Source organism: Pipistrellus kuhlii, unplaced genomic scaffold (assembly GCF_014108245.1).
Source record: "Pipistrellus kuhlii isolate mPipKuh1 unplaced genomic scaffold, mPipKuh1.p scaffold_m20_p_7, whole genome shotgun sequence".
Lineage (NCBI taxonomy): Eukaryota > Metazoa > Chordata > Mammalia > Chiroptera > Vespertilionidae > Pipistrellus > Pipistrellus kuhlii.
The window spans coordinates 74,418,898-74,429,850 of record NW_023425573.1 but is presented as its reverse complement, the minus strand read 5'-3'; the positions used below and the strand labels follow the sequence as shown (position 1 = coordinate 74,429,850).

Genomic DNA, 10,953 nt, shown 5'->3' with positions numbered 1-10,953 from the left:
ATGAACAAAATGAGCCATAAGCCAAGGAGAGACAGTCCCGTCGGCGGAGAGCAGGCTGACAGCCGGTGGGGGCTGGATGGCGGGGTGGAAGGATTGAGGAAAAAAGGAAAAAAAGAAAAACTCATGGACACAGATCATAGCGTTGGGTGGCGGGGTGGGGGAGCTGGAGGAGGGTATGGGGGCGGGATAAATGGTGACGGAAGGAGACATGGCGTGGGGGGTGAGCACACAATAGTGTACAGTGGTGTGTTGTGGAATTGCGCATGTGTAACCTGTATCATTTTGTTCACCAGTGTCACCCCAGTACATCATTCAATTAAAAAAGAAAGAAGTACCGGCCTCCGCCCCTACCAACGAACCAGAAAGTGTGTGAGCAAGGCCCCTAAGCGCCTTCCATGCGCAGTCCAGTTCTAGAGGCTCCGCTGCCCTGGCTCACATCCCCGGCTGCAGCCTCAGACCGCAGTGCACAACTCTCCCTCCGGGCAGCCTTCCCGGCCCCCGGCGGGCCTGGTGCTCCTCTCACCCCCTGCACTGTCACCGGGTCCTCAGGTTTCCTCTCTGGCCTGTCGCTGCAGCTCTGCCCGTCTGCCCTCCCTCGGAGGAGAGCGGCAGCCTGGCTCATTCTGTGCTCACCTCCCACGTTGACTGACTCGGTGAAGGAATGAGTGGGCAGGTGAGCGACAGGACAGAAATAAACGCCTGAAATTCAGAGGGTAGATGTTTATTTTTCTCTGCTTCAGGTAAAGCTCTACAGGTAAAAATGACTTTCAACGCATCCATTTTAAACATAACCTCTGACATGGCAGTCAGGATTCCCCCAGCTCGCCGCTTCAGGCACTTGTGCACCCAGCGGCAAACAGACCTTCCCGGGCTCCGAGAGAGGCTCGCTCTCTTGGGGATGCTGTTGCCAGCTGCTTGGTGAGGTAGGGAAGAGCAGCAGACACAAGGTCAAGGCCACGCCCAAGCCCGCAGCCACCTGCCTTTTATGAGCTGCTCATCCAGCTGGTGAGAGGGGAGGTCCTCTGTGGGGCCTGTGCCTCCCACCACCCACGGGGCCATCCTCTCCCTCCTGAGCACCTGCAGGGGATGGCGGGAAGGGAGGCCGAGCACAGGGCTTGGCTGTGTCGGCATCTTTGGTACAAGGACCAGTGCCCAGGCCCAGGGAGGAGAAGGCAGGCAGCCAATACCCACCGGGGCTGGCGGCTGGTGGGCTGCAGCGGCCATGTTCTCCCTGCTGCCTGTCAGTAGGAAGCATGGGCCCTCATGCTGCCCGGCAAGTGCTGAAACCGCAGCTTCACCCGCCTACTAGCAGAGACCTCCGAGGGCCACGGAGGCCGCTCCCACTGGGCCCGTTAGCTAGGATGCAAGGAGCTGCAGGTGGCAGCATCTGCAGGAAGCGGCAGCTTTGCTGGCTCTGTTCTCCTCTCTCCTAGTCACCGGCCTGATGAGATGTCTTGCACTTGGCTTTTCCCCCTTTTCGCTAACGGACCCTGATGAGGTCACGGAGCCTCCCCGGAGAGGCAGGGTGCCCTCTCCCTGCAGCGCTGCCTGCTCAGCCTTTGTACCCGGACTCTTCCATCCTGAGATGCCCTCTGGCCCGGAGACCTAAGAAATGTGGGCATGACCCCATTGCCCGATCAAAGCAGAGTGCAGTGCACCTTGTCGAGGTCTCCGACAGGAGCTCCCACCCTCTGTGCCCCGGGGCTTTGTGTGGAAATGACAGACGCCTTGGCTCTGCCAGGAGCTGAGGGGGGTCAGGGGAGAACTGTGTTCACAGGGGAAGTAAACAGTTTCAGGGTGAATCAGGCAGGGATGGCATATGACTCAAGGGCACATGTCCTGTGGCCCTGGCTGTGGTCCAGCCTCCTATGCTGTGTGGCAGCAAATTTCAAGTTTGCAGCTTTGGTGGAAAAAAACGCCCAAGCTGTTTTGAATGTACCCCTCCTTTAAGAGAACTTGGAATTTTCTGGGTGCTCAGAGGTAGGCTCTGTGCCCCGGGGCAGCAGAGGGCATAGGAAGAGACCCCTGTGTTTCCAAGACCAATTAAATGAAGACATTACATACCCAGGGGAGGGGGGGGGGTAGGTCCTGAGAGAGGCTGCCTCGCTGAGCAAGCCTGGGCCACCTCCCTGTGCACGGACATGGTGGGGCCTGCTCCAGGCTCCCAGCAGACACTCATACTGATGACCTAAAGGGAGAAGGCACCGTGGTCCAAGGACCGGTCATCACCAGCTTACAGGAGGAAAAACATTCCACTTGTTCTCAAGATGTGGCTGATCAGTGCCGCCAGGAGGGAGGTGCCTTCCCCCAACCATAGGAGGACCCACCTGCAGCGCAGGGTGATGCCTGGCTTTGCGGGAAAACCTCCCAGCTCAGGGCAGATATGGGGGAGCCATTCAGCTCAACCTCCCTCCCCTTCCCCTTCCCCTCCTGGCAAAGGAAGGGCCTCAATGGGTTCCCATGGCACAGACACCAGGATCTCCCCACCCCCGCAGCCCGGTCTGCCCTGCCACCTTGGAGCCCAGGTCTGCAAATGCTGTGGGAAAGCAGCAAAGGGGGGGGGGGTGCGAGGCACAACTGGGCTGACTCCACCAAAGACAAGCACGCCATGGCCTCTCCTGGACTGACAGTGTGTGCGCATCTCTGCAGACGCCAGTGGAGCCGCTGTCCTCCTAACACCTGTCACTGGCTTTTAGATCTGCAGGTTGGTATCTCAGGGACTGGACATTTTAGCTAGGAAGTATAATTGTAAATCCTGTTATATATATGAAATATATATGAACCTACGTGTCACACACACACGTGTGTCATTCTGAATATTACTGAATACATTTGCGTCCCAGGAGTTCGGGCCTCAAACCACCAACGAGTGCAGTTACACCAACCACACCAGGAAAGCAGCCCCGACAGGCGCCGGGCTGGCTCCCGGAGCCAGCTGCGCGTCCTCACAAGTGGCTGGTCTTCTGGCCCAGGGCGTGGTCCACGGGCAGCGTGAACTTGACGGCGCTGTCCTTCTCCCAGCCCCTCCGGATCCTGGTGAGTCTGCGGCTTACACAGGGCAGGAGGAACAGGGCCTTGGCCAGGATGACGAGGCAGGGCACCAGCAGGGTGAGCGTGAAGGTGGGAGGCAGGTAGAACTTGTAGCGGCTTTCCTCGAAGGCGCGGGTCCAGCCATAGGTGAGCGTGTGCAGGGTGCTCAGCACCAGGGCCACGAAACCCAGAGAGGACTGCAGGAGAGAGAAGGCTGGAATGAGGGTCAGGGCTGGCAGGAACAGTGGTCCACCAACAGCCCACTGCTTGCCCGGCAAAGGAGAAGGAAGGAGTGTGGCTTTAGTCATCAAGGCTCTGGGTTCAAATCCAACCTTATCCGCTTGCTCTCCCTATGATCTTATTAGCACTACCTAAACTCTCTGAACCTCAGTTTCCCCAACAGAAAAACAGGAATAATACCTCTACCCTGAAGGCATATAAGGACTGACTGATTCATATGGATTCAATAAAGTAACTGTTATTCATACCTTTGGTGGCTAGCAGAGGACTTTTTAATTTATTTTTGACTTTAAATAATTTTATACTTTTTAATTACAGTTGCCATACATTAGCTTCAGATGTACACGCCAGCGATTAGACATCATACAACCCACTAAGTGATCATCCAGATAAATCCAGTACCCATCTGACACCATACATACATTAGAATATTATTGACTACACTAGTGGCCTGGTGCAAGAAATTCGTGCATGGGGGTGTCCCTCAGCCCGGCCTGAACCATCTCTGATCTGGGACCCCTGGAAGGATGTCCTACTGCTGGTTTACAGGGATCAGGCCTAAACCAGCAGTTGGACATCCTACTTGAAATCTGGGACTGCTGGCTCCTAACTGCTCACCTGCCTCCCTGCCTGATTGCCCCTAACCACTCTGCCTGCTGCTCTGCTCGCCCCTAACTGCCCCCTGCTGCCAGTCTGCTAGCCCCCAAATGCCCTCCTGCCAGCCTGATCACCTCCAGCTGCCCCTGGTGCCAGTGTGCTCACCCCTAACTGCCACCCCTGCCCACTGATCACCCCCAACTGATCCTCCTGCTGGCCTGCTCACTCCAAACTCTCCGCCCCCCCACCCCCCCGCCACGGTCCTGATCACTTCCAACTGACCTCCACTGATGGCCTGCAGGCCCTAACTGGCCCCCCTGCTGGTCTGCACCACCATGGCTTTGCCCAGAAGAATGTCCGGAAGGTCTCCTGGAAGGTCTCCCAGTCTAATTAACATTTTATTAGTATAGGTTCCCTATGCTATACTTTACATCCCTGTGACCATTCTGTAACTACTAATGTGTACTTCTAAATCCCTTCACCAGCTAGCTGGTGTGGCTCTCTTGCTGCTTTAAAGATTCTCTCTCTGTCTTTAATCTTTAGCATTTTAATTATAATGTGTCTTGGTGTGGGCCTCTTTGGGTTCATCTTATTTGGGACTCTCTGTGCTTCCTGGACTTGTGTGTCTAATTCTTTCACCAGGTTAGGGAAATATTCATTTATTATTTCTTTAAATAGGTTCTCAATCCCTTAACCTCTTTTTTCTCTTCTGCTACCCCTATGATACAGATGTTGTTAGGCTTTATGTTGTCTCAGAAGTCCCTTAAAGTATCCTTATTTTTAAAATTTCTTTTCTTTTTGCTGTTTTGATTGAATATTTTCTGCTACCTTGTCTTCCAAATTGCTAATTCTATCCTCTGCTTCATTTAATTTGCTGTTAATTCCTTCTAGTGTATTCTTCATTTCAGTTATTATATTCTTCATTTTTGACAGATTTTTTTGTTATGGGATCTATGTCCATTTTTATGCTTGCTATTTCTTTGTTGAAGTTTACACTAAGTTCCTTGAGCATCCTTATAACCTGTGCTTTGAATTCTGTTTCTGGTAGATTGCTTGCCTCCATTTAGTTTAGTTTTTTTTTTTTTTTTTCCTTCCCCTGGAGTTGTATCTTCATCTTTTATTTGGGCCATGCTCCTTTGCCTCCTCATTTTGGCTGCCTCTCCGTGGCTTTTCTGTGTATTCGGTAGATCTGCTTCAGTATTGGCCTGGTGGCAGTATGTGGGGCCCAGGGGCACAATTTCCTGGTCCTCTGAGCCGGGCTCTCCAGGAGTGTCCCTTGTGTGGGTTATGTGGGCCCTCTGGTTGTAGTCAAGCCTTGATTACTGCTAGCATGTTTATGTGAGTGGCTGACCCTCAGGCTGGCTGGCTGTGAGGATAGGCCATCACCACAGTGTATGAGCTGTTGTGTGGAGCTGAACCCATGACATGGAATTTGCTCCAGCAGGGTCAGGTACCTGCTTAGTCCTCCCTTTGGGTGTGCTACCTGTGGACCAATTAAGTGGTGCTCTGTTGTGGTCTGAGGTCAGCCACAGGGTGTGTTGGTTCTGGGGCCTCTTCTGAGGGCTCAGCATGAGGCTGACACCCCTCACTCCTCAGGCAGGCGGGGGGCGGGGGGTGGGGCGGGGGGGCACTCTGCCATCAGATTCTCAGCTGCCACAGATGGGTGTGGGGCCAGCCCGTTTTGTGTCTCTGCCCCTCCTTGACGAGGCTTCTTTATATCCTCAGGCATATGACTTCTGTTCAGCTAGTCTTCAGATGGCTCTCCAGGTTGATTGCTCTGTAATTTAGTTGCAATTCTGATGTGGTCATGGGAGGAGGTGAGTGCAGCAGCCACCTACTCTGCCATCCTGGGCCCTCTCCTGCAATCTAATGCTGTTTAACTGGCTTAATTAGGAGCAGTTAGCCCGGCCCAAACCAAATTAAAACAATACCCCCACCACCACCCAGACTAACAAAATTCCAAATTTAATACTTTGAAAATGGCCTCGGAACAGAAGGATAAATGTAAGCACAAGTCACCTCTATGGAACAATGCACTGTTTGAAAGCTTTTAGCTAAGTAAGTCTGTGAGGACCAGGCAGGGTCGGCTGGGCCCACTGAGGGCCATGGCGTCTCCATAGCCAGGTGAGGAGCCTGTGGCTTGCTGGGTTGTGTGTCCCAGGGGAAGGAGTTGGGGTCTGCTTGCTCCTCACTGGCAGTGCTGACTTTACGGAAGATGGCAGCTTGCCTCAGCCGTCAGGCAGCCACGGGCCTGTGACTTTTACACGTCTTCAGCTCATGCACTCTCCTGTCCTCAACTCAAGTACTACCAGTGACCACAGGACGTGGACACAGACATGTGAGGACACAGAGGCTCTGAGAGGCTAAAACACTGTCTCCTGGCACAGGGTCAGTGAGTGGTGGTCATAGGACTGAAACTCAGGAGTGTGCCCTTCCCTCAGAGGGACTGCATCATGCACACCCACGAGGCACCCAGGAGCCAGCAAACAACAACTTCCAAAGCGATCCAAGCCACCCCAGGCATCTGAGCTCATAGGTCAGAGATGAGTCTGCGAATTTCTCGAAGAGAGCTCTGTGACTTCAAACTTCCTTCATGGTGGCTCACGGTAAGAATCACACATCACTGCCCAGTACACATCCAGGCATGACACATGTATCTATAACTACCGGGTCAACATGACATAAAAAAATGCAACATGCAAAGCACTCTGATGCTTTCTTCCCCATTCTATTATATTTCATGCTTTTAAAAAGCTGGCTGTGAGCCACTAAATTGATTTCATGACCACCAATAAGTATCAATCACAGTTCGCAAACAGTGACCTGGACCTTCTCCTGCCCAAGTCGGAGCTCCTTGACCTCACTCCACCTCCTACTGAAGGGGATAATGGAAATGCGGCCACATGCTGTAAGATTAATAGCAAAATGCTTTTTCTCTTTCACACACAGCCCCTCACAGTGGCCAGGAGCATCCTTGTAGCGCACAAGAGGCTTGGGGGATGTGCTCTGTCCCCGTGACAGGCAGGGCCCGGCTCCAGGGCACTCACAGCTCCCCCTCTCATCAGCACCCGGGGGAGACAGGGCATTGCTTTCTGGACAGAATGCGGGCAATTGATCTCCCCAAGTAAAGCCCTGCCTCTCTCCCCACCTCTGCCAGCCAATCCCGCTGCTCCTGCGGGGACAGGGGGACTTGCATATTTGTCTTTTCGACTCTTCAGTATGTAAAGCAGAGCGTGGCTGCTGAGGCTCCAGTCCCTTTGGCTAACAAACCCTAATCCTCCGGCTTTCCTGGGCAGTCGGTGGCCAGCTTGTAATCTTCGACTGCTTAAGGGAGCACCTTTCTGGAGAGAGGAGCAACTGCAGTCTGTTTTAATTGTGGATAAACCATGCACCCAGGATACTCGGGCAGGAACAGGAAAATCCCAGCTTTGGGTGCGCGACACATGCGGATTAGTGGCCCATAAATGAAATTCTTGTTCCCCTCTGATGCCGGCACGTGTCAGCCCTGAGCATTCCCCTGGGGGCCTGCTGAGATGAGCAGAGCCAGTGAGATTCAGAAATTGGCACTCTGAAAAGGAAGCCACCACCGCTCTGGTGGATTCTGAGCTGGGTAAGCGGTCCCAGCCAGGGGCAATTACAGGGTTCCACAGAGCCCTGCGCTGTCGGCGTCCCTCTGTGAATCCTGGACTGTGTCCTCACTCAAAGAGAAGATTGCGACAGGCTTTTGTTGTCAGTGGGGGTGGATATGAGAGCTGCCCTCTGCCTGCCACAATACGGAGGCGGAATCCAGTCCCAGTCAGCTCCCTCCGTTGGAGGGGAGAGTTAACGTACCAACCCCGGGGAGCTGGCCAGGCCTTCTGCATGGGGAACAATGGCAGATGCCAGCATGGGAAAAACAGTCTGTCTCGGTTGTCCTTATCATGGACACGTGGCTAGGCCTGCCTGGTTCCATGTCACATCCCAGGCCTCGCCCATGGCTGGCACGCAGCAAGCGCTAATAAGCAGTTACTGAATAAAAAAATGCATAAAGAACCTTTTGCCATAAGCAGTGTGTTTTGTGGAGTGTAGACAGTGCTCAGATAGTCTGGTTATTGCCCTGGCTGGTTTGGCTCAGTGGACGGAGCATCGGCCTGCAGATGAAAGCATCCTGGGTTCGATTCCTGGTCAGGGCACATGCCTGAGTTATGGGCTCAATCCCCAGTAGGGGGCGTGCAGGAGGCAGCTGATCAATGATTCTCTCTCATCATTGATGTTTCTATCTCTCTCTCCCTCTCCCTTCCTCTCTGAAATCAATAAAAATACGTTAAAAAGAAGTCTGGTTATCCAGGTTTGAGTTGTAGACATTAGGATCTCCAGTGTGCCGAAGTGCACTGTCTCTCTCAGGGGCAGCAAAGTTTTCCTCAGGTTCATGTGACCACCGGCCTCCATTTCTCTGGGTTCCCCACAGGAATGGGTCCTTGGGAGATGCTGTGCTTCGTCTGCTATGAACTGGTGGTCCCAATACTCCTCTCCCCCTGCCCTGCCCCGACCGGGGGCTGCAGGGCCCGCAGGGCTGGGGAGAGGAGGTGCAGCGAGGCTCACTCCCAGGCTCAGCGATTCCCGCCAGGGACGTCCAGTGACTGCGCACCATGAGGTTTGGTTTGGGAAGCTCAAATTGTAAAACTGATCCTATTTAACCCAGGGTCCCTGGTCTTTGTCTACTCCGCTCACACACTTGTATCTGCTTCCCCAGAGGCCAAGAGAATGAGCTGGCCCCAGGCAGCCTTTACCAGGCACATGGAAGGGCCCAGAAGCCGGACACCTGACTGAGCAGTGCTGCTGTGCAGATTATCACAACCGAGGCCATTCGCAAAGGGGGAGGTGCTGGCACACGCGGGGCTAGGGGAGGCGGGCCCAGGCTCGCTGCCACAGGCAGCCCTGCTTTACCTGAACGAAGCTGAACTCCCTCCAGTTGAGCGAGTTTGCAATGGACGGCAGGGAGGTGACAGCCAGCAGGGACAACGTGCCGAGGGCCAGCACTCCCAGGGAGAGGTAGATCTCCATCCGCCAGACATTCTCTTCAACCCAGAGGTGACTCTTGTTGGTCAGGACCTGATGGGGATGGAAGGAGAACGTGAACACCGGGCCCTGGGATGCGGCCAGCGGTCCCTTCAGATGCCAGACACAGAGTAAAGGCCACCCACACGCAAGCGTGCCGGGCTCTGCTCTCAGCGCTCGCAGGTACCAGACCGTCTAAGTCTCACAGCCACCACGAGGCCGAGGTCTAAACGAGGCAAAGAGACAGAGTTCCTTCCCCAGGGTCACGCCAGCTAGGAGACGGCGAGCTGGGACGGAGACCCAGGCAGACTGGCTCCCTCCCTGTGGCTCTCACTGATCTGCCTGGGCCAGCCAGCCCGACGGTCACAGGAGCCGGTGAGAGTCAGAGAAGTCAGCAGACAAGCAGACCCTGCGAACACGACCGTCTAACAAGTCCCCCAAAGGAGGGAGAAGCTCTCCTAGCTCAGAATCCCATCAGCCAGTGGACTCCTGTTTCTGCCACCTCTCTGACCCTTTGCCTTCCTGGTCCCCCAACATGCCCTTTCACTGCCTCGCACTCAGGGCACACAGAGACACATAGACCCTAGTGCCCCAGCTCCCACCTTCCCACCCAGATCCCCATTTCTTCTGGAGCCATGCGGCTTTCGCTTTCCACTGCCAGGCCACAGGGACTGACACACACTCATCAAGCACTTATAAAGCACCTACTGTGCGTCACACCCTGGGCTGCAGAGAGTAAGGACACCTGTCCTCAGAGCTCTGGATCCCCCTCTCCTCCTCCCCCAGGGATCCACATGGGCCTGGAGGTGTCTACCCACCTCCCCACCCAGAGTGTCCTTAGCTGAGCCTCCTCCGGCACGGCTGACACGCAGGCACACAGCATACACACGAGCTTTTATCAAGGTCACTCCATTAGAAGTGCCCTTTCCCACCATGAGCAGGTGGCGGGGTTCCTGGAAGTCGAGGTGTTCTCTGAGAAACACCGTGACAGGCTGGTGCTTTGTCCGCAGCACGAGGAAGTCTGCCCATTAGGAACGGTGATAATGCGTCAGCAGCCAGGCCTCTGCTTCGCACAACACCATGACTCACACAGGCTTTTGAGAAAGTGTTTCAGCAGGAAAATCAACCCAAGGCCAGCAACCAGATATAACATTGAAAAGTAATCTAATGGGCTGAGCAGAATGCTTGAGTAGCTTATGAGAGAAAGCATAAAAATTAAAAAAAAGAAAAGAAAATGCCACCCATTGGGTAATTCTGCAATTTGAGAAAATGATGGTGCCTGTTCTCATTGAAGGGCAGGCCGGCCCATGTTGGGGTCTGTGAGCCTCACAAGAACCAGGGGCCTGTGGACCCAGCTTCTCGTCCCGACAAGTCATGTGAGTCTGGGCCTCCTCCGTCCACCTGGGAGCGCTGGTGAGGTCATGGCTAAAACCCTGGGACTGCTGCTAGCGGACTAGCTGGCAAGGTGGCTGACATTACCGCGAAGGCAGATGGCGAAGAGGTCCCACTCACACCCTTGTGCACTAACAACCGCAAAGCCGTCCAGATGCAGGCTGTGCGCGGAGTTTGCTTCCTTAGCCACCGCCTTTGCACGGCGGTGAGGTCAGGCAGCTCCTTCTCCCGTCAGAGTTTGGATGATCACACACACCCCACAGTTGCTTGCACAATGTCTTGTTTTTCCTCTAATACTTCCACTCTGCAGGGGTGCTGGGGAGGGCAGAGGGGGGTCACGAGGGAGCAGTGGGTGGTGCAGACCCTGTGTGAGGATCTGGATCCAGCTCCCTTTCATAGCCTGTGAATCCCGTCCAACCTACTGAACCCCAGTGCTGGACTCGGGGCTCCCAGTGACCAGCACCACACATGCTGGAGCACAGCCGACAGCTCCCCACTCCCCTAGGAGTTCCCTCCAGAGCTAATCAAGGTGGCCACCTGGAGACGGATGAGAGCTGTTCCTCAGCAGATGATACAATGGTGGCGGCACTCACGTGGATTTCCTTCCCCTGTAGGGTGCAGGGCCAGGAGGACCAGCGGGCTGCAGCACCAGTCCCT

At 54.6% G+C, this 10,953-nt stretch overlaps 1 protein-coding gene across 2 annotated transcripts in view; it reads right to left on the bottom strand.

The window, feature by feature from the left end:
- Positions 1 to 705: 705 nt before the first annotated feature.
- STEAP3 (STEAP3 metalloreductase) overlaps positions 706 to 10,953 on the bottom strand; it is a 46,297-nt gene continuing 36,049 nt past the window's right edge. For both annotated transcript variants that reach the window (XM_036421932.2, XM_036421933.2), the window contains exons 4-5: positions 8,794 to 8,958; positions 706 to 3,227 (exon numbers count right to left, since the gene is read on the bottom strand). In XM_036421932.2, the coding sequence (XP_036277825.1) occupies positions 2,946 to 3,227; positions 8,794 to 8,958 (447 nt within the window). In that variant the 3' untranslated portion in view covers positions 706 to 2,945. The remainder of the gene's footprint in view (positions 3,228 to 8,793; positions 8,959 to 10,953) is intronic.